This window comes from Hippopotamus amphibius, chromosome 14 (genome assembly GCF_030028045.1).
Source record: "Hippopotamus amphibius kiboko isolate mHipAmp2 chromosome 14, mHipAmp2.hap2, whole genome shotgun sequence".
Lineage (NCBI taxonomy): Eukaryota > Metazoa > Chordata > Mammalia > Artiodactyla > Hippopotamidae > Hippopotamus > Hippopotamus amphibius.
In genome coordinates this window covers 58,917,423-58,941,066 of record NC_080199.1, presented here as the reverse complement: position 1 = coordinate 58,941,066, position 23,644 = coordinate 58,917,423, and the positions used below count along the sequence as shown (strand labels likewise).

General features: G+C 40.3%; 1 protein-coding gene across 1 annotated transcript in view; it reads right to left on the bottom strand.

Annotated features, from left to right (window-relative positions):
- Nucleotides 1-23,348, bottom strand: part of GTF2F2 (general transcription factor IIF subunit 2) — a 140,972-nt gene extending 117,624 nt beyond the window's left edge. Inside the window, exons 1-3 of the mRNA XM_057707591.1 lie at nt 23,112-23,348; nt 10,919-10,992; nt 781-799 (exon numbers count right to left, since the gene is read on the bottom strand). Coding sequence (XP_057563574.1) covers nt 781-799; nt 10,919-10,992; nt 23,112-23,177 — 159 coding nt within the window. The 5' untranslated portion in view covers nt 23,178-23,348. The remainder of the gene's footprint in view (nt 1-780; nt 800-10,918; nt 10,993-23,111) is intronic.
- Nucleotides 23,349-23,644: the final 296 nt, after the last annotated feature.

Sequence of the window (23,644 nt, the reverse complement as noted above, 5' to 3'; positions counted from 1 at the left end):
GTTGCTGTATAACAAAGGGAGATCAACTCGATGATGGGTGATGCCTTAGAGGGCCAGGACAGGGAGAGCAGGAGGGAGTCGCAGGAGGGAGTTGTGGAGGCGGGGGGGGGGGGGGGGGGGGGGGGGGGGGAATATGGGGATATATGTATAAATACAGCTGATTCACTTTGGTGTACCTCAAAAGCTGGTAAAACAAAAAAAAAAGTGCAATGCTTTCAATATTCATTATACAAATAATTTTTCACATCTTTTCTTAATTTAATTATATTTACTCACCTAAACAACTATAAAATTTCATGGAAAATAATTAGGGAAAATGTTTCATTTTAATATGTTCATAAATATATTTGTGTAGTTATGTACTGCATATATTGTATTATTCCATAATAAAGTAAGTTTCTGTAAAAATCAAAAAAAAAAGTAAAGCCTTCAAAAATCCAAATCAAATGCATTTGCCACACTGAAATAATGTTAAAGTATTAACATTATTAATGTTAATAATAATTAACAATACTAATTTTCATAGTATTGAAAATTAAAGCAATACTAATTTTCATAGTACCAAGAGGGGGGATATTTAGGTCAAAGTAGAAAAATGCAAAGCATGAACAACTCGAAAGGAGCCTATTCTTTCACATAAGAGTGGCATGTATACTAAAATGTGTTCCTGGCCAGCCAGCAGTTTGGTGGCGTTTTCCAGAATGCAAACACTACCCTCTCTTTACTATTACTAATGCATAGCAAAATAATCTATTAAAGGTTCCACAGAAATAATCTTACCTCGGTCCTTCCTTGATTTCTGAAAGAGAGGAAAGAAAAAATTTTCAATTATTTAATTTCATTTTTTTTTTCAAATGTAAGCTAAGAACTAAAAGAAATAACACTACTTCAAATTTACATAAAAATATTACATTTACAGAGATTAACTAATACTTATCCTTGGCTCTCCTAAATTATCCTATTTGTAATCCTATAGGAAAAACAAATTCACATTAATTCCACGTGAGTATTTTAGATACTAAGAGTTTATGTCTCTCAACACTATTACAACCTGACCTAATAATATTGTATCCAAATAATGATCTTATTACAATTCTTATTTTAATTTCTGAATATTTTTAGCATTCAGCGGCGTGTGAATGGTATGTCCGATACCAGATATAGAGAACTTCAACAAATTTTACTATTTTGTCTAGCTGAAGAAGTTTCACTCACCTAACAAAATTTGAAGATCAAAAATTATTTTTAAATTATAAGCAATTTCCTATGTTACAAAAATAATATATGCCCATATAATTTTATTACAGACAAGCCAAAAAAAGTTTTAAATTAGTCATGATTCTACTGTTAACATCTACTGTTATTTACAGTAAACATTCTTCCATACCATTTTTTATTTGAATTACATGTTTTTTAATTTTTCTTTTTTTTACAAATATGGGACCAATCTACACCCTAATAATAGCCTAATTTAAAAAAGTGTAATAAAAAAGTCCAACTTGAGGATGGAAGATGCCTTAGAGGACTGGGGCAGGGAGGGTGGCGGGGACTCGAGGGGGGGGAGTCAAGGAAGGGAGGGAATACGGGGATATGTGTATAAAAACAGATGATTGAACTTGATGTACCCCCCCAAAAAAATTAAAAAAAAAAAAAAGATGATTTATGTAACTGAAAAAAAAAAAAAAAGTGTAATAAATACCTGCTATATGCAAAGTACTGAGGGTAAGGCCCTCATCCCTCGCCAGCAGAAGATATAAAAGCTAAATCTGTAACTATAAAATGAAATAAAATTTAATTTTAATTAAAAGAGCCACAATGTGCCAGGATCAGATAGGAGGATACCATTTCTTCCATTTTAAGAGTTAAGGATTGGCCCGACAAGAGGCAGCTTTTGAGCTATAGTATCAAAAGTAAATAGCTAAGCGGGACTTCCCTGGTGGTCGAGTGGTTGAGACTCTGAGCTTCCACTGCAGCAGATGCAGGTTTGATCCCTGGTCGGGGAACTAAGATTCTGCATGCCGCGTGGTGGAACCAAAAAAAAAAAAAAGTAAATTGCTAAGCAAAGCCACAGAAGAGTCTGATAAGGAAAATGTGATCAGATTTGGCTGGGAGGGAAAGTATAAAATAAAGAATAGTAGGAGATGAACTGTAAAGGAGAAACGGGACCAGACCATATAAGATCTTGAATATCACAGCACAGAGCATGGACTTCACTCTCCTGGCAATGGAGATCTACAAGCATCGTTTGAATGAAAGTATAACGAGTGCAAAGACATGTTCCAAGAAACAACAGAAAATACACAAAGAATGGATATGAAGACCAGTTAGGAAACTACTATTTCTCCATAACATCAGGTTGAGTTCCAACCTGCCTTCATTCAGTGGTTCAATCATTCATTGTCATTAAGTGTCTGCTATACATCCACTAGGCATTGTGACAAGTGCACAGTACAGTATGAGTATAGGTCTTTACCCTCAAGCAGGTCCCTGTTTAATGAAAAAAAGACAGCTCTGATCCATGAACAACTATAAACAGGATAATAACTTCAAGACAGAGGTTCAACACACTGTCTTGGAAATGCAGACGAGAAAGCTAGGAAAAGATGAACTGAGTGGGGGATGATATCAATGACAACAGGCCATTCCAGGTTGAGAGAAGAAAAGAGGAGTCCAACTAAACATCGGAAATGAGAAAGTATCTAGCATATTCTTTCTAACATCAGTGAATGGCAGGCCTGGGTCAAGCGGTAAAGAGCCTTTTAGGCCAGACTAAGGATTCCAGATTCTTAAACAGATTTATTTACTGTAGGAATTCCCAGTCTTTCATACATTAAAATCCAATGTTAATCTTCTTTTTGTTGGGGAAGTACCTAGAACAGAGATGAGAAAATTTTAAGATTTCACATATAAATAATGAATTTCCAGCTTCTCTTACGAGACCACCAGAAGATCTGGCATAATGTGCTCCCCATTCAGCATGACAACAACCCCCTCAACATGCACAGATCATCAGGCACTGAATTCACTACAGTCCCTTCCCTATCTCTCCGGAACTTTCCTTCTAGAGGAATTTAACTTAGCTACTCTTAAGACAGAGGCATTGCAGGCAAAGCCAAGGTAAAGACACAGAAGGCACTCACATAATGTTTACTAAATTGAACTAAAGCTAATGCAAAAACCCACATAAAAAGTAACCAAGGCTTGAACCAGACAGTCCTAGAAATGCAAGGAGGAGTGCGAGGCAACTGACAGAAGAGGAAATGACTGGAAGTGGGCAGCAAAGGAAACAGGAGGGATTAAAGATCATGCTGACATTTCCCCATCAATGACTAGAAATCACCCAGATGCAATTAGGGAACACAGGATGGGAGGTCAACTTCATTTTCATACACAGCTGATCCTTGAACAATGCAGGGGTTAGGGTGGACGACACCCTCTGTGTCCACAGTTCCACATCCATGGACTCAACCAAAAGCACATCGTGTGGTACTGTAGTATATACTGACTGAAAAAACCCATGTAATCAGTGGACCTGTGCAGTTCAAACTCTTGTTCAAGGGACAACTATGCATATTATAATAGCATCTTAGTTGGAATGATAAGAGATTGATCAACTCTGGAGGAGTTAATTTTCTAGAGTAAATATTAACCCTTGAAAACTTAAAACTAATTTAAAAAGGATTATGTATTCATTTGTCTTGGCATATGAATGTATGAAGTATACATGCCCTTCTGTCGTTCTACATTACAACTAAAATATATCCTTTCCACGATGATCTGTGCTTAAAGTTATAAACATCCACTACCGTAAAAACACAGTAACGTCCTCAGAAATGGATGCAGTAAACACCTGGCCCACCCTTTCACTGTATGTCTCATAATGTTTGTTATCCTGAGCCTGTTTCTCAGTACTCTATACATACTTCTTTAGACTCCAGCCTCGTTCCTCCTGCATTTTTTTTAAAAATTTATCTTTGTCTTTCTTTTTTCTTACTCTTTTAAAATACATCTTAGATTTGACACCCATGGGGCCAGACTTTTCACTAACTGCTGATAACCAATAGATCACCTGCTTCTTCAGGGTAAGAAAACCAACCAAATAATAATAATAATAATAACAACAACAACAACAACAACAACCCTGAGCGCCACAGGATTTTTTGTGGTTTTTGTTTTGTTTTGAATTCCCACTCATACGTCTCCTTCTTGAACAATATAGCTCAAAAACCATTAGGGGAGGCCAAGCAAGGTAGGCACCTGCAGAGCAGGCTGGGCAGGGTAGTCACAGCCCAAGTGGAAAGGAAGTGCCTGGGGTGGAGGGCCAGGGCAAGGTGTCAGAGCCCAGTGGGGTAAAGGAGGGCACCCCATAATGGAATGGGTCAGAGCCCAGTGGGCATCCACATGGAAGGACAACCTGAAACAGGCTGTTGGAACCCTAGTGGGGTAAGAAGGGATGCCTTTGAGCAGAGAGCAGCCTCAGAACAGGGGGTGAAAGCCCAGAAGGGCTGAGGAGAGCATCCCTGGGAGGGCAGCAAAGGTAACAACAGCCTAACAAGGGTTGCTAGGGCCCAAGGAGGGTGAGGAGGGCAGTCGCCAATGCGGGAGGAGTGTGGGGGCTCTGAACAAGAACAGAGGCCTGAACGATAAGTGAATATATGAAGGATAACAGGAACGAGAGTTCCCACTTTCAGAAAGGAGCTAGAAATATGAAAAGGGAGGAAACTAGAACACACCCTGCAGTGTTGAGCTGGAAGTGGATATTGGTATAAATTCATGATTTTCAATACATGTAAATATAAAAATAAACATAGACCTAGAGGTATGTGTGTGTACATATACACCCTAACTTTGCCCACTGAGAAGGTCTGGGAGTAGCCATGAGCACCAGTGGTATCCAGAGCTTAATTTCTAAATCCCATTTTCCTCCAGAGGAAACCAGGGCTCCTTGGAGAGATGACGGACTCCAGGGCTCAGGCAGAAATGTACAAGATGAGTCTGAAACATCTTTCTATAACAAAAAGTAAGTGCTCAAAGAATGATGACATGTCCAAAAGATATGGGACTTACATTATTGAACTGTACACTTCAAAATGATTAAGGTGGTAAATTTTACATGTATTCTTTACCACAATAAAGAAAACAAAGATCATGGGTGCCAGCTAGAAGGAGTTTCCACTGGCTAAACTCTGGACAATCTGAACATCAGAATGAATGATGATACATTGTGACCCACTGAATAAAACTGGAATCCATGAGTTCATACTAACCTAGGGAAATAAAGTGGAAAACCTGATGAGGAATGGAATATTTACAGAGACTCAAAGTACCATCCCGCACAGAATACTTAATAATTACAAAGGGGAAAAGAGTAAATTTACCGTGAAAAAACTTAGAAGATACTCCTTAATCAAGTGTTCAAAGTTACCACTACCAGCAATGGCACAACTGAAAACACGCAAACCTTGTTAGAAAAACAGGAAGAACCCAGCTTCACTTTTGGGATGTTCTTGCCAAAGATGCATAACCAGAATCTAATCGTGAAGAAACATCAGAAAAACCCAATAAAATAACCACCTCGAAAACATCCGTAGTGTTGATGCTTATACAGTATACAAGTCAAGGAAAGACTTCCAAATGTTCTAGATTTAAGGAAACTAAAGAGACCTGACAACAGAAGGTAATGCAAAATTGTGGACTGGATCCCTTTGCTATAAAACATCATTGAGACAACTGGCAAACCTTAAATGAAGTGTGACGATTAGGCAGTAGTACTATTTGATGTTAATTTACTGATTTAGAGGGTGAGCTGTGATTGCATAGGAGAATATCCTTGTTTGCAAGAAAACAATTCTTTGTTTTCCCAGTGTGGTATATACTTTAATATATTTTGAATTTAGGAGATATCCCTAAGGGAAACTTCATTGTTTTCTTTAGAGATTTAAATAGTATTTATTACAATAATAACAATGAAACAATGTGGCTTTCAATATTTCTAACTTTATAAAGATCTCTTGTTAATATCAATATATAATACATTAGAAGATATGAACTTATTCAAATTACATTTCTGAAAAAGTCACAAGAGAATGTTGTATTACATGGGTGTATATGGTGAAAATATTATACTGTTCTTCCGACTTTTGCTTGAGACGGTTTTAAAATAAAAATATTAAATAATTTTAGCATGTGCCCAGTTTACTTACTTAATTCCTTACTAAGAAACAATGCTGAAATGATTATCTTTGTATATCAATCTTTGTATCACTAACTTGTTACTTTCATAGGATAATTTCCTAGAAATTGATGGAATTGCTGGGTCAAAGGCATGAGTATTTTATTATTAATATTCCACGCCTTCTCATCCTAGTCCCACTCTGCTGAATGAGTCAGTGTCTTTCTATAAGGGCAGCACTAAGAACGGAACATAATGCTTACACTGTGAGCTAACTGGCAAAGAAAACAGTGGATTATTCTACTTTGTCTTGAGCAGCAATGTGTATCTGTGCCTATGTGTGTGTATTCTGTATGTGTGCACTGATATACATATATGTGTTGCCAGACGGCCCTTTAGAAAGTTTGTACTGATTTAAACTCCTATCAACAGTATAACACTGTTCTACATTTAGTCAATTTTTATAACAAAAAATCATCTCAATTTTTTATTTGCATATTTTCTATTATTAGTGGGTCCCAATATGACCTTGGAAGTTAAATGTGTTCAGAAATAAAACTAGAAATTAAACGTCTCTGAAAGAAGCTGTATTAGTACAAAGTATATGACTGTCAGTAAAATATGACACACATCAAACATTCTGAAAACTGAAGTTTTCTGAGGCAGGACAGTGATGTAGAAAGGCTGGTTTCAAAATTAAACAAACTAAAGCAAAACTATAAACCAATTAAAATGCAGTACATCAGATGTCCAAAGGTATAAAAATAATCCAAGTACAATGATTTAGGAACGTGGCATGAAGTGCTTGATGAAAATGGCCCAAATGTTACCAACTGTTAAAACACACTGTTACTCTCATCTTATTCTGGACTCTCCTTTTTTCAGTATAAACAGAACCAAACTTGGGAAAAGCTGCATTCCCATCTGCATGTGTTCCTCCCTCCCCTCTGCCTCTCTTGATTCCTCTACTCCACAACCCTGTGTTCGCTGGAATCAACATCCATACCATGTATTTCTTCCCAGCTTCTGGCCCATCGCACAGCCAGCTGGTGCTGCTGCTTAACTCTGGGAGATCTGCTGGGGACGGGAGACGTCAGACACGATGCAGGGTCTGCTGCCTGTACTGTGTAGTATGTGGGGCACGACAGCAGGTGAACACTTAACGACATATTTTACATGCACTGAATCTATGAGGTATTAATACCATCTCCTTTTCACAGATGAGGAAACAGAGAGGGTAACAAGCAATTTCCCCAAAGTCACCCAGCAGCTGGCAAATGACAAGGCCCGGAGAAAGCCCAGAACTGACTGACTCCAGAGTCCATACTCATTATCAGTGTGCCACACTGCCTTTTTAAAGTCTTAGCTGTTTTTTTTCATTTTTCACCCAAATATATGTTGTTTTAATCATATGGATAACCCACCAAATGGTTAATCTGCCTCTAAGGATCAAGAGTTGATTATACATCTTCTGGTAGAGGACAAACATATGGACACCAAGTGAGGAAAGTGGGGAGGGTTGGGGGGGATGAATCGGGAGATTGGAATTGCCATATATACATTACTCATAAGAAAAAAAATACCAAAGTGTACACTCTAAATATATGCATTTATTGTATGTTAACTGTATCTCAATAAAAGTTCTTAAAAAAAAAAAAAGAGTTAATTATACGTCTTCTAAGTCTTTAAAAATATTTGAAGACAGTTTTACCTGGTTTGCCCTAAATCTTCTCTTTAACAGCCACAGTGCCTTCAAACATTCCTCACAGGAAATTGATTTTATTTCCTCATTGTCCTAGTCTCACTCCACTGAATGAACTTATTTGTCCATGTCTCTAAGTGCAGCACTAAAAACTGAACACAATACTTGCCCTGTAAGCTAACTGGCAAAGAATAGTGCAGTTATCATCCCACTTCATTCTAAACAACAATCATCTATCAATGGAGCCTTTCGTTTATAGCCACAAAACCTTGATGAGTCATATTTAGCTGAAATGAACGTCTTGATAACCAAGTCACATGCACTGCTAAGCCATTCCTTGCTCATCCTACACTTCTTTAACAGTGGATCTAGTAATCAATAAAAAGAATGAAAACTAAGTAAATTAGAAGCATAAGTAAGACAGCCAGGAGACCTACTCCAGAACAAGCTGTTTTCAAGCATTTCCATAGCAATCTTAGGGTACCAACTACTATCAGCCTGTTCTCACCATTAAAAGCATCTAGCTCTTCTACACGGCAACATTATATTTCATGTTAGGTAGAAAATCTGCCAGAATTTTTATCTACATATAAAATACACATAGACACAGTTATTAATACCAAGGGCAAACATGCAGTTTACTGCCAAAACCAGGACACTCCGGAATGTGAAAGAGGGGACATTATTACTAACTACACAGGAAACATATGTAAACCGGGACAGTAAAACATGTAAACCGGTCATAACCTGGGGATATGGCCACCCTATGCATATTAGATGTCACTATGTAAAACATCTGCTTTAAACTAAGGACAAGCTTGAAGTTTCCTTCCAAACAAAGGATGATCAAGAAAAACTGCAGCACAGCCATTACTGTTTATGTAGCATGCTACCTTTAATACCTACTTTAGGGATGAAAGCCCCAGGTGCTCAGGGCTTGCATAGGTTTCCCTAGGGCTTGGCTCCTCTGACTCTGCTTCCCGTACTAGCTCCCTCCTCCCCACACCAAACGCAAGAGTTTACATTCCTCAACTAGGTATTTTCTTTACGCAGAGGTTTTCAGGCATGCGATACTCATGGTAGGGAAAGGTAGGGAATCTAAACTCAGAAGATTAAGTATCTGTCCAAAGTCTCACTGACAGTACGTGACGGAGCTGGGGCTGGAACCTGCTGGAGCTTTCTTACCACTTAAAGGACTGAATTTAAGCCCGGTTCTGCTGTTAAATGTGGTGTCGTTTCTTAAGAAAAGAAGATATTACTTGTCTTTACCTAACTTTAGAACTTTGGATATAAAAGCTATGCCTGTTTCCAATAAATATCTTGTGAAAACAGAAGGAAGAATTAGAAGATCTGTCTGAAACAAACGCAAGTAAGATAAAGAACAAAAATACTCAGGGCATAAATCATGAAAGTATCAAAGTTTCTTACTTTAAAGACATGACATCATCCAAGAACACAGCATTGCTTCTCCAAAGAACAAAACCCAGAGGGTGTCCAAAGAACATTTAGATACTGAGATGAGAAGGAGCCAGCGAAGGAGTGATGTCTCAGAAGTGAGGTGAAAAAAAAGGGCTTGCGGGTAGAAGTGATCAACAATGTCAAATTCTGTTGAAGGTCAACTGAGAAGGGCTGCTAGATTTAAGAATGTGGATGTGGTAGATTGTTAAAAAAAAAAAATTTAGGACTACAAATTATTTGCATCAAATCCCACCAACAGGTGAAGTCTACTGCAAGTTACATTTACATTTTGCTAACTTGATGCAAGCACGGGCTTGCAACGTGCGTGTGCAGTGGGGCTTCCCTCTGTCTTGCTGCTAGGAAGTCTTCCACCATCATGTGAGGGAGCATGCTGGAGATGAAGAACACGTGGCAACTGTCCCAGCTGACAGCAAGCCAACCGCCAGACACGTAAGTGACGCCATTCTAGCCAGGAAGACCAGCCACGTCAGCCTCAACCAGAACTGTCTAGAACTGCCCCACAGAATTATAAGCTGATAAAATGGTTTTGTTCTAAGCCACTAAACTTTGGGGTGGTTTGTTATGAAACAAAATCTCAGTGATAAAGAGAAGGATGTTGGTGGTAGATTAGCCATTTCAATGGAGTAGGGGGCATGGAAATCTGATTAGAGCTGGATTAAGAATGAATGGACAGGGGCTTCCTAGGTGGCGCAGTGGTTAAGAATCTGCCTGTCAATGCAGGGGACACGGGTTCGATCCCTGCTCCAGGAAGATGCCACATGCCGCGGAGCAACTAAGCCTGTGCACCACAATTACCTGCGCTTTAGAGCCTGTGAGCCACAACTATTGAGCCCATGTGCGCTGCAACTACTGAAGCCCACGCACCTAGAGCCCGTGCTCTGCAACAAGAGAAGCCACAGCAATGAGGAGCCCGCGCACCACAATGAAGAGCAGCCCCCACTCACCGCAACTAAAAGAAAGCCCGTGCACAGCAAAAAAGACCCAACACAGCCAATAAAATTAATTAGTTAATTTAAAAAAAAAGAATGAATGGACAGAAAAAAGGGAACACAAGGCCCGTGGCTGACACCTGCTGAGCTACAGAGGCTTCCCTTTCAAAAAGGCCATTTTCTCAACCAGGAAACAACACTCTTACATTGTTCACAAGGTGTTCCCTACCCTCTTCAAAGCCTCTATAAATAGGTACAGTGGTACAAGGATAAAACCCTTCTGCCAAAACACTTAACTTGGTGCATCCAGTTATGCCCAACTCAAGCAAACCTCCTCAGAGATACAGAGAGGATGGAGGGATAAGGGAACTACATACTCGCTATTTCACTGCCAAGAGGCATTACCGACAAATTTTACTTGATATTTACACCTGTCATCAGAGGAGTGTATGTGTGTGTGTACATGTGTGCACACATGCATCCTTACAGGTCACCTAACCATCTCTTGATAAGCCTTAGCATTCTCATTACTTCCCATCTTCCAGGTAAATTCTCTGTTTGAAAAAGAACTCTAATTACACTTAAAAGCACTTTAAAAAAAATTCAAAAAATGTCAAAAATTCATAAATAACTTACTTGGCAATCCGCAGTTTCCCAACTTCGCCTCTTCCAGGGGCTTTAGCCCATTGCTGTGACAAATATTTAGGAACCTAAAACAAAATGAAACACTATTAGACTATGTTTTGGATGCTAACAAATCTTTTTAAACAATGTGATATACAGCTTCTATTTTCCTTTCTGTCTGTAATAACTAATCATTGAGTAGCAAGCTCTCATATGTTTGGCACTGAAAAGATACTAAGATCTGTAAGAAATGATTTTAGCTCTCAAAGTGTTTAAAGTCAGTCGAGTTGGTGACACAAAACTAAAACTGGTCATATAACAATAAGAATGAAATGCTAACTTATGTTCCCAATAAGTCCAATAAAAGTTCAGAGGAAGCTTCTCGGAGGATCATAACACTCTGACCTGATATTACTTAGAGACACTACTGAGCTTAAGATGATTTCAAAAGTCATGTTTTATTATGTGTAAGACTGTAACTCCCAGGAATTCCCTGGTGGTCCAGTGGTTAGGACTTGGCACTTTCACTACCGAGGACCCAGGCTCTATCCCTGGTCGGGGAACTAAGATCCCACAAGCCACACAGCACGGCCAAAAAACCAAAAAAAGACTGTAACTCTGAGCAATATGATGAAGGATCTGCTAAAATAAATTATTCAATAGAACAGCTAGCATTTATATAATACTACTTTCCTGACATTGTTGCATGCACTTTCCATACATTTATACCTCACATCTCTACAAGGTAGGTACTGTTAATTACCCCCATTTTATAGATTATGAATTCAGAGCACTCGGGGATTATAAAATATAGCCAAGGTTACACAATTAGCAAGTGAGGAGCCAGGATTCAATTCCAGGCAGTCTGGTTGCAGCGTCTATGTTCTTAACCAATATACTGTGTTGTGTCTGAAATTAGATCTATGCAATCAGAAGGGTTTTTATTCTCACAAAAGGTTAAGGAATTAGGTGCTAAACGCCTACTATGGACCTTATCTCATTTCTTCTAAGTAGTATTTTGAACTCAGAAATCCGTACGTACCTTTAAGTTACCCTATTGTGAGGGGTGAGATACCGCCTAGAAAGTATGAAGCGTAATGCTTCATACAAAGCAAGTACTCAGTGAGTGTGAGGTGTCATTATTATTTCCCACAATAATCTTGGAATGATAACATGAACATGAATGTATAGCTGAGTCAGAGTTTCCAAAGCTGGAAAAGGAAAAAAATTCTATCTAGCAAAACTTCATTTGCAAAAAGTACCACCTGACTATCAGTCAAACAAACTGCAGTGCTTTGGATATAGTAAAAATTCAAGAATAAAAGAAGACCCTAATGGTATTTGCTCATTCTCTACACTAAGATATACTGAACAACTGCTGTGTCAGACAATACGCTAGAAGTTTGGAAAAGATGAGGGGAAGGGTGCCAACAGTGTGAGGTACAATGCTATACATTTCACACTCACTATCCCATTTAATCCTCTCAATCACCCTGCAAAACTGCTACCGCTCTCCTCATTCTACAGATAAGAAAACCTCAGAAGGTTGAAATAACATGGTTAGCTAGTATCAGACATAAGAGGATTCCAGATTGGTCATATGCTCTCTTTGCTATACCACTAAATAAGAGTATGTAAAAGATCCTAAAGGAAAAGGGGTTTTGAAGATTCTACATCTTAAAGTTCCAACTACACTGCACTCTGCTTATTCGTGCACACTTAGAGAATCGGGCAAATGCCTCATGATAACTGTACCTACCTATTAGGTCTCTTTGATTACCGATGAGAAGAAAACCCACTTAGGCATACAGAGAATTTATTGGCAAAAGTAACTAAAAATTCTAGAGGTAGTTTTAAGGTGGCTTGATTAAGGGCTCAAATGATGTCACCAGGACTCTTTCACCATTTCTCATCTCTTCTTCTCACCACACTGACTTACTTCTTTAATAGCCTTCCCCCTTGTGTAGCAAGACGGATGAAGCCGCTCCTGCAGAGCAAGAGTTCTCCTTCTCCAAATGCCCAGCAAAACTGTAACTGTCTCACGCGGCTCTGACTAGGTCATGTGCCCCTCCTTGGGCCTATTATTGAACCCAGAGATGAGATCCTTGCACTGCCAGCCTGAGTCAATGACACTTTTGGGGAGGGACAGTCAACACCATTAGAATCACACAGACTGAAAACGGGGAGCAGTGGTTTTCACACAGTAAACTCAGGGCGCTGTTACACCATCAGAGCAAGAGGATACTGGTTAGTCAAAAGAAGCAGATGTCAACATTACCTGTGAAAGCTAAATACAAGATCTAAAACTGATCTAGACAAATACCGTTACAACATCAAATAAAACCCTGAATCCTTGGACTATGTAAATTACTACCTCATGGTCTCAATCTTGAAATACTGCCTAACAAGTTAAGTTAGCCTTTGCTTCTCGCTTCGTCTTTGATTTTTAGCCTCAGGGAACCTTCTTTCAAGTACTCTAACACAAAGAGAAAACTGTTCCACAGACAGCAGCCTACTCTACCAATCAATCACAAGCTATACTCACTAACAAAACCCTTAGGGGAAAGATGGTGGCTTTTCCGCATCATATTCCAAGTTACTGACTCAAATGAGCCCTATATTTAGATACTGTAAGACTTGCTAATTATCAGTAACAGTACCCCTTCCCATCAACTGTATTTCAAGGAACCATCCTGACCACCATCTCCTAACTTTCTGGCCCTCTCCTCAGTACCTCGACTCCATCTATTTTTCCATCCCTCAAATCACTGACTCTAACATCTTTACACTGTTCCCATCTGCTTATGTCCTCACTCCTCTCTCTAATGGAGCTGCATTTCACAGCCCATCATTATAACCATTCCCTTGCCCCTAAGCCCCTCCATCACACTGGCCTGGCAGAACTTAATCTTGATTAAAGCCAAGCTATACTACTACTCAGTTTATTAATTAATGTATCTACTTTTTGCTTTGTTTGATTGTTATTCTTCCTCCACACTAGCTCCTGAGCACCTGAAGAAAAACGATCATGCTGAAAGTCTTCCTTGAAATACATGGCTACTAACATCAAGGAAGCCCTTCAAGAAGCCAGGCAATTTAATTCCCTCTCGCTGGTCAATTCTCACCTGCAGTGGGAAAGCCACTGCAGACAGGTCACATGTTCTCTTTACTCCTCAAACATGTAACTCTTCCTTCCTCTTCCACTGAGGAAAGATGAATAGTCAAAAGATTACTTCTAAATCTACCACCCAGGACTTCCCTGGCGGTCCAGTGAGTAAGACTCCCCGCCGCAGGGGGTGCAGGCTCAGTCCCTGGTGGGGGAACCAAGATCCCGCATGCCATGTTGCCAAGCCAATGTTTAGTCCTCATCTTACATATCTAGCAACAATATTTGAGAATTTATTGTTTCCTCCTTCTTCAAACACTTTCTTCACTTGGCTTCAAGTCACCACAATCTCTTGATTTTCCTCCTACTTCTCTGGACTCTCCTTTTTTTGGTCTCTACACATCTAGATTCCCATCTTCCTGACGTCTTAACCTCAGAGGACCCTGATTTCGGTCCTCAGATCTCTCCTCTTCTTTATCCACACTCAGTCTTATGCAATCTCATCCAACCTCTTGACTTTAAATGCCATCTGTATAATGACAACTCCCAAATTTATAGCTCACCCCACAAGTCACAGCTTATGTATCCAACTGCCTACTCAAACTCTCCATCTGAATATTCAGTAGACATTTCAAACTCAAAATCTCCACACCAGAACTCCTATTTCTCCCTCATAAACCTGTACCTCCTGCAATTTTCCATATCTCAGTAAAAGTCAACTCTGTCCTTCCAGGCACTCAGTCTTAAACTGGAGTTACCCTGAATAGTTCTTTTTTCCTCACATTCCACATCCACTCAACTAACACACCCTGTCAGCAACACCCTCAAATTATATCCAGACTACATGTCCTTCTCACCAATTCCAGGGTTACCATTCTAATCCAAGCCACCATCACCTCTTGTATGATTATTGTAACAGCCTCTTGATTTCCTTGCTTCCACTCTTGTCCACGTCTACTTTATTCTCAGTACAGCAGCCACAGTGACCATATTAAAACATAAGTCAGATGAAACTCTTCTGCTCAAAATCTTTCAATTTATTTAACAGATAACTACATGTGCCAGGTACTTCTCTAAGCACTTAAAATTTTTACTTCACTTAATCTTCATAACAACTCTATTATTATTCCATTTTGCAGATGAAGAAACTAAGGCACCAAAAAGTTATCATTTGTCCAAAGTCTCACAATTACTAGCGGTGAAGCCAGGATTCTAACCTAGACAGTCTAGCTCCACAATCACCATGCCAAGCTGCCTCTCTATGGCTACTAGCTTCCCATGTCACTCATTGTAAAAATCCTCTAATGTCTTAGATGATTCAGCCCTCTGTGGTCCATGGCCTCATCTCCTCCTACTTTCACTCACTTGACTCTAACCACACCGATCTGTGAACATTCCCAGCACCATCCCATCTGAGGGCCTTTGATTCGCTGTTACTTCTGTTTGGAATGCTCTTCCTCCAGATATCTCAAGGGCGTCCCCGTAACTTCCTTCAGGTCTCTGCTCAAGGCACACATTCTCAGTGAGGCCCTTCCCCACACTATTAAAATAGCATCCCAGCTACTTTCTATGCCTTTTACCCTGATTTGCTTTTCTTCAGAGCACTTACCACCTGCTATATACATATCCTTTTATTGTCCATTCTTCTTCCTCATGAGAATGTAATCTACACACGGAAGATATTTTGTTTTGTTTACTGCCACATCCCTAGTATCTAGAATAGCCTGGCACCCAGTAGGAACAGAGTTATTATTATTTTTTTAACTCTTTATTGGAATATAATTGCTTTACACTTTTGTACCAGTTTTTGAGGTACACCAAAGCCAATCAGCTGTATTTATACACATATCCCCATATTCCCTCCCTCCCGGCCCTCTAAGCCATCATCCATCATCTAGTTGATCTCCCTTTGTTATACAGCAACTTCCCACTGGCTATCCAGAGTTATTATTTTAATGACAGGATATTGTTGAAGAAACGTTAGCTAATGTTAATGTAATAACAATGATGGTGTTATTAGGATAAATCCAGGATACAAAATTTAATTTTAATAAATCTCATTGCATTCTCAAAGGGAAAACTTATTTCAGAGATCTACCTTAAAATAAGGGGGAACAGGGGAAAACACCAATAGTAGAGTGGAGCATTTTCCAACCTGCCACTGTCCCCTCATTGCTGGTACCTTGAAATGCTATTAAGATAAAGGGAAGACAAAAATGTTTTGGAACTCTTGATGAAACCATAGTTCTTCAATGCATAAATCAGGTCAGGAGATTCTGTGATCAAACTGCTGGTGACTACAATTTAGGCCATCAAACACCAAGACAATAGTTCTAAGTGAAGTAACTATATATCATACACTAAAACAAATTTAAGAATCAAATTCAGGACAATAATTGTATCTAATACAAGCAATTGCTGACTTAAAAAAAGATCATATCCCAGAAGTTAAAACAAGTTTGGGGACTTCCTAGGTGGCGCAGTGGGTAAGAATCCGCCTGCCAATGCAGGGGACATGGGTTTGATCCCTGCCCCAGGAAGGTACCACATGCCGTGCCCGTGCACCACAACTATGGAGCCTGCGCTCTAGAGCCCGTGAGCCACATCTATTGAGCCCATGTGCCACAACTACTGAAGCCCACGTGCCTAGAGCCCATGCTCTGCAACAAGAGAGGCCACCGCAATGAGAAGCCCACACACCACAATGAAGAGTAGCCCCCGCTCGCCGCAACTAGAGAAAGCCTGTGTGCAACAATGAAGACCCAATGCAGCCAATTAAACAAATAAATAAATAAATAAACACATTAAAAAAAAAGTTTGGAACTCATACTGCATTGTCATCATTATTATAATAAAATTGTAAGTCCCTATGGGACTTTCCTGATGGTCCTGTGGTTAAGACTCTCTGCTTCCACTGCAGGGGGCAAGGGTTCAATTCCTGGTCGGGGAACTAAGATCCCACATGCTGCGTGTGGCATGGCCTCCCTTCCACCCCCAACCCCCCAAAAAAAGTAAGTTCCCAGGTAAGCCTACCAGCTTATTTAATTCTAAAGTTTGCCAGAATTCTATACCCTTGTAATGAAAGATAGTAGAATACAATGAGGATACTATGTCAATCAGATATAACTTTCTACACCAAGAGCTTATGGAAATGGGCTTCCCAGAAGTTCCAGCCCATTAAGTTGGGAAAAAAGAGGGAAAAGGAAAAGGAAAAATTAAGTATATATGCTTCCAAGGCTCCAAAATACTTTTTTTGGACAGCTGAGATTTTTTTTTTCTGGTACTTTTATTTCATTTATTTATTTATTTATTTATTTATTTATTATTTTTGGGGGGGTACACCATGTTCAATCATCTGTTTTTATACACATATCCCCGTATCCCCTCCCTCCCTTGACTCCCCCCCACCCTCCACATCCCAGTCCTCTAAGGCATCTTCCATCCTCGAGTTGAACTCCCTTTGTTATACAACAACTTCCCACTGGCTATCTATTTTACAGTTGGTAGTATATATATGTCTGTGCTACTCTCTCGCTTCGTCTCAGCTTCCCCTTCACCCCCCGCCCCCTCCCAAACCTTGAGTTCTCCAGTCCATTCTCTGCATCTGCGTCCTTGTTCTTGTCACTGAGTTCATCAGTACCATTTTTAGATTCCGTATATGTGAGTTAGCATACAATATCTGTCTTTCTCTTTCTGACTTACTTCACTCTGTATGACAGACTCTAGGTCTATCCACCTCATGACATATAGCTCCATCTCATCCCTTTTTATAGCTGAGTAATATTCCATTGTATATATATGCCACATCTTCTTTATCCATTCATTTGTTGATGGGCATTTAGGTTGCTTCCATGTCCTGGCTATTGTAAATAGTGCTGCAATAAACATTATGGTACATGTTTCTTTTGGGATTATGGTTTTCTTTGGGTTTATGCCCAGTAGTGGGATGACTGGATCATATGGTAGTTCTATTTGCATTTTTTAAGGAACCTCCAAATTGTTTTCCATAGTGGCTGTACCAACTTACATTCCCACCAACCAGCTGAGATTTTTAATTAAAACACTATATTTTGTTTTTAAAGTTGTATATATTTAAGGTGTACAACATGATTTGATATACGCAGTGAAATGATTATGCCAGTCAAGCTAATTAATATATCGTCTCCTCACATAATTACCTTTGTTTCTGGATGAGAACACATGAATTCTACTCTTAGCAAATTTCCCCAAAACGCTCTTGTCAACATGTCACTTGTGAGATATCTGTGTTGTTTCCACTGTCTGCACATTCATTAAAGAAAATCAGATGGAGACAAGATAGTGGGTACAACAAGGGATGTTTTCTCAGATTTCCCAAGACCAGGGAAAGTGACAGAAAATGACTCACTTAAGCATTATTTCCTCAGGGAAATTCCCTTGATCTCCCAGACTAAGTCAAGTTCCTTTGTTATTCACACTCACAAAACAACATTCCCTGCTTCAGTGTCCTTATCTGTTTGTAACTGTTTTCATTAGGACTAGTACTTGACGGGTGTCTATCTCCAGCAGCAGACTACAGATCCTAATTTCCAGAGCACGGGCCACAGCTGTTCTTGCTCACTATAACACACTCAGAGCCTAGAACAATGACTGGCGACCGCTGAAAGCTTGATGGATGAATCAATCCGCTCCCTCAAGCTATAGGGTAGTAAGGTCAACTACGCCTTTGAAGCCAAGATGCTAAGGAGATATATACAGTCATTACTCCCCTAAGCTTGTTTGCCAACTGTGCTTCATCAAATGTCTAGTTCCCCAACTACGAGTCTCCAAAGCCCTGTTTCTCCCAGCGTACTGGACACTGTATTAGACACTGATGTGACACCCATTTCCTCACTGAGGACTGAAGGCCTTACTCCCCTAGCTGCTGAGAGTGTGGCCACAGATAGCCCTCAGCGGCTAGCCCTCTGTGGAACTGCCTGCACTGAAGAGAGGCCCTTTGGCCACGATCACGCACTCTCCCAGGGGCAAACCACCTTGTGCCCAATCCTGCATACGTCCTTTTCCTGCCATAGGTGATGTTCTCAAGAGCACTCCGTAAGAAACCCCTGCATCGGATCTCCTCCTCAGAACCAGCTTCCCTGGGAATCCAGTCTATGACAGGCAGGTCTTACTCACACGTTTCCTTGAAGGTCAAAATATGGAGTGGACAAGACCCAAGGCCATAAAAACAAAGTCCCCCACCTCACCTCTGTTCTTCACGGAGATGATTCACTAAAGAGAACCAAGGGGAAAAAAAGACATTTCCTATTCCTGGCATAAGCTTTGTAGCCAAACAGACCTAAATTCGAACTACTGTTCCATGCTTGGGCAAGACAATTAACCTCCCTAAGCCTCCATTTTATCATCTGAAAAATATAGATAATTAGTACCTACTTCACAGGTTTGCTTTGTAAAATACTTGGTACATTATAAATATAAGTTCCTTTTTCTCCTGCAAGGTTTTGGGGTATCATCCATTCCAGTTTCATCTCTCCCTGGTACATAGCTTTCTCTCTGTTCACCAACGTCCAAATGCTTATCTGTCTGTGAAAAAATAAAAGCTGAGCTTGGTGGCATTTGAGTTGTTGAATGGAGGACCCAATATTCACAGTGGATGGTTTCCTTCCCTCCTGTCCTGATCCTCTCCTCCAACAAACATCAATCAAAACGCTAATAAGAAGGTTGATGGGGCTTGAAACACACCTTTTTGCTGGCTAGGAAGCCGTTGGCTGGACACACCGCAGCGCTTGTCAATGCCTCTGCCTGTCCATTTCCCTCCCAAAAAGATAGCATTTCTTATAATGCAAGCTCCAGTATGATATTCATTACTTACAAAAACCCCACCACTCCTAAAAACCCTGCCAGCTTTACCTCCCCCTCTTCCCCATCAGGTACCCTACCCTCCAGCTAACCATAACTAGAGAAGATTATTTTTCCAGAAGTCTAAATATTGGAAGCCAAACAATAGAACTACGCTAAAAAATTTTTAATATCATTTTTAGATCCTGATTTGGTACAGGAGGTGCTGTAGTAGTGTGACCACTTGGTAACCTAACATTGTCAAAGACTGAGCAACAAGAACAGGGCGATGCAAGCTACAAGGGACTAGCTCCCTGACCAGGTAAAAATTGCAGCTGTTTATGTTTTTTAGCAGGTGACATCTACTGTAAAGTTAAATCCAATCATGTCTATTATCTATCACAACTTATTTAGATCATCATTCCCTCATAGATTTAGATATTCGAAACTCCAGAAGTGGCATTTCATTAGGCCAGAACAGTCACAGGTAGTGGATATTCTGATACACAATCTTCCACTACAGCTGCCTTTCCCCAAACACACTCTCCAGCCCTGCTGGGAAGTTTTTTCTAACAAATCAACTCCATAGGCTCTTCTTAAATGTCACGTTCCCCATGAAGCCTTCCCTGTTTCCACCTGACAACTTTTTTCCTGCTTAAAACTCTCAGAGATCTTGTATATACAGGCTTTACTGTATTTATCCTTTTCTATACCTGTCTAGTGATGGAATTAATAAAACATGAACAAAATTGCCCATAAACGTGTGATACTCTAGGAAGAAACTCACATATTTTGCAACAAATGATCCTCAAAGATCAGAACTCAAGGCATTATTTATAATGAGAAATATTAACGTACACTGAAAAGGGTTTAAAATCATATGTAAGTACTATTCACAAATTCTAATTGGGTAAGAATGAAAACAAATTCTCTAAACAACAAGTAACATTTTAAAATCACACAAAGAAAGCTGAAAATGAAATTAACCATTACAATTTGAAGCTCTCATATAATTTATTCCTATAATTCAGAGATAAAAATCCAAATATGCTTAATATGGGCATGAAAATCACTCTGGATGCTAATCCAAGTGCAAATGAAACAAGTTCAAACTATCTGACAGGTGTGCAAATCAAACCTCATTGCCTATTAGCACTTCTTTAAAACAGAAATAAAAGTTGTCAAATAAAGAGGGAACATGAATGGATTTTAGAGCAGAAAGTATTTGATAGCAATTCTCATCCTCTTTAAGAGATAAGGTTGTCACAGAACAAGAACTCGCCGGGAAAAATGTCCTTTCGCACCCTAGAAAGATGTAGTATTTGCAATTCTGTTATTTTTCTTTGATATAGAAGATTAGAAGAAGCAATACTGCAGGCCAAATTGATAAAAGGACACAATGATATTGCAAACAATAAATAATTGAAACATTAAAACTCCCTTTACAAAACAGAACAAATCATTACTTTGAGGTGAGCTCTTTTTAAAGCAATAAAATGTATTCAAATAGCCATATGTGAGAAAACACTAAAATTTCTTGGTTTTATTTTAGATTCATTACTTTCTTTCACATCCTCATTTAGTCAGTCACCACATCCTGACAACTTTTGCTGAAAAAGTTTCCCTAACCCCTCAGAATGCACTATCAAATGCCTATGATCCTGTAATTTTCTAATTTTGACTCTAATTTTATTATCTTCCCCTCAAGTTTTTTTCCCCCTAAAAGAATCACTTGCATCCCTGCCTTACTCAAAAACCTCCAAAAGTTTCCTCACTTCTTGTAGACTAAAGTTAAAACATCCCCATTTCACAATGTGACAATATCAGTATATGGTCCCAACCCTCTACTCTAGGCATAATAATCTCCTCTTTGTTTTCCAGGACACACCATGTTACTGTGCATTTTCACTCTTGCATGTCAGTTCCACTTTCCTTGGTATACTACGGAGATACTGTGAGTGGCCTCTGTCCACCCAGCCAAATCTCTATAAGGCAAACAACATTTGTTTAGCATTTACTGTGCTCCAAGCACAAACACATCACCTCAAGCTTCACCATCTTTTCAAGCTCCTTCGGTCTTGCAAAGGAGCTCTCCTCCCTAATGATTCCTCTCCATTTAGCATGCAAGAAGGGAGACGCTCATTTACTCCATCATTTAAGTCACACTGATATCGCTGTGATAAGTCAAATGAGTACCAGAGACTAAGGCTAGGAATAAAGAGTAGGCGTTCATTCATTCATTCATCACAGAGCTGAGCAATTACCATGTGCCAAACACAATTCTGGGTGTGACAAGCAAAGAGCCTAGTCTTGTGAAAAGTGGCTGTGCATGTGCTGGGAAAAGGGAGGTAACCAACACTGAACACAGAATTACTCTGAACTCTGACATGTGCTTTGAAGAATACAATACAGGTTTGACATGCTAGTGGATAATCAGAAGAGAGCTACTTCAGAGAGGTAGACAGGAAGGGCCTCTCAGATTTAACTGATGAGAACTCAGCTATGTGATAAAAGTTTTAAAAAATCTAACAAACCAAAGGTCCCTACATTTTACTTGAGTTTCAAAGACTATCATAATTACATTTTGAACATACATATGTCTTATGAAACCCTCCTAAAAGACAACACTGCCCAATATGAAAAAGTAAAGCACAAATACTGTGTTCACTAAGGGCTAATCAAGATTGCTGTTCAAACAAACAAAAAAAAACATTTACTGACGGTCAGTTTCACAAGACCAGGTCAGGCTCTAAAAGAACACTTCAGTCCATGGCCTCTCCTTCCCTGAGTTCAGAGCTCTCTCATCTCTCCTGAGAACTCCATAAGAGCCATCAACCTAAAATAAAAGAACACTTTAAGGGTACGCAGGGACCAGTTCTACTTTCTGGCTGAGAAAACTGTAACAGGAAGCAGACACTCAACTTCCTTATACAGACTGATAACTAAAATCAGTTTCACCAAGAGAAGATGCACAAATTCTTCAGTCTGGGGTAAAATGCACCGCTCGCATTCGGGGACACCAAGACAGGGCCCCAGAAAAACCAAGTCGTGGGGAAAGGAGATCCATCCCAGGCAGGTTCGGACTCTTAATTGGCTGAAAAACACTGGGCGTCCCTCGACCAATTTCCTCGTCTGCAAAGAGTATGACTGCTGCCTCTCAAGGTAAGTGAAGCTCTAACGAAAAGGCAGTGAAGAACTTCAAAAGGCGCACGGGGTGGGACGCTCTCAAGTCACTTCCACTACTTTAAGGAGGAGCGCGGGCGGGAGCCGCGCAGACCTTACCTTGACCAGCCACACTCCGGTGTTTTGTTTGGCGCCGGTCAGGTCGAGTTCCCCGCGCTCAGCCATGGGTCTGTCGCCGGCGGAGGAGTGCGGCCAGAGCAGCGGCCCTGGGAGTTGGGGGTGCTGCGACGCGAGGGATCGGAGCACAGGCAAGCCGGAGCCCTACGCCGACTACGAAGAGCAAGCTTCCACCTGCCGGGATGCTGGGAGCCTCGGGAAAGAGGAACACGCCGCCGGGAGCCGGGAACTGCGCCTGCGCGCTGCCACCGTCAGTACGGCGCGCTGCTGCGGACAAACTTCCTGAGCGGGCACCCTCCTGAGGGGGCGTGGCGACTGCCGCGGGCTCTGCCCGAGTGCTTCGCACATAGGGTGGGATGGGCCAAAACAGCAGCAATACGTGTAAAGACCAGGTCGGCGTAACTGAAGAAAGAAGGTGTCAAAGCAGAAAAATGGGGTTCAGAGAGACAAAGGCTGTCAATCTATGTCCAACCCTGGCCAAAGAGAGAGAGACAGCATTTGGAGGACAGGGTAGG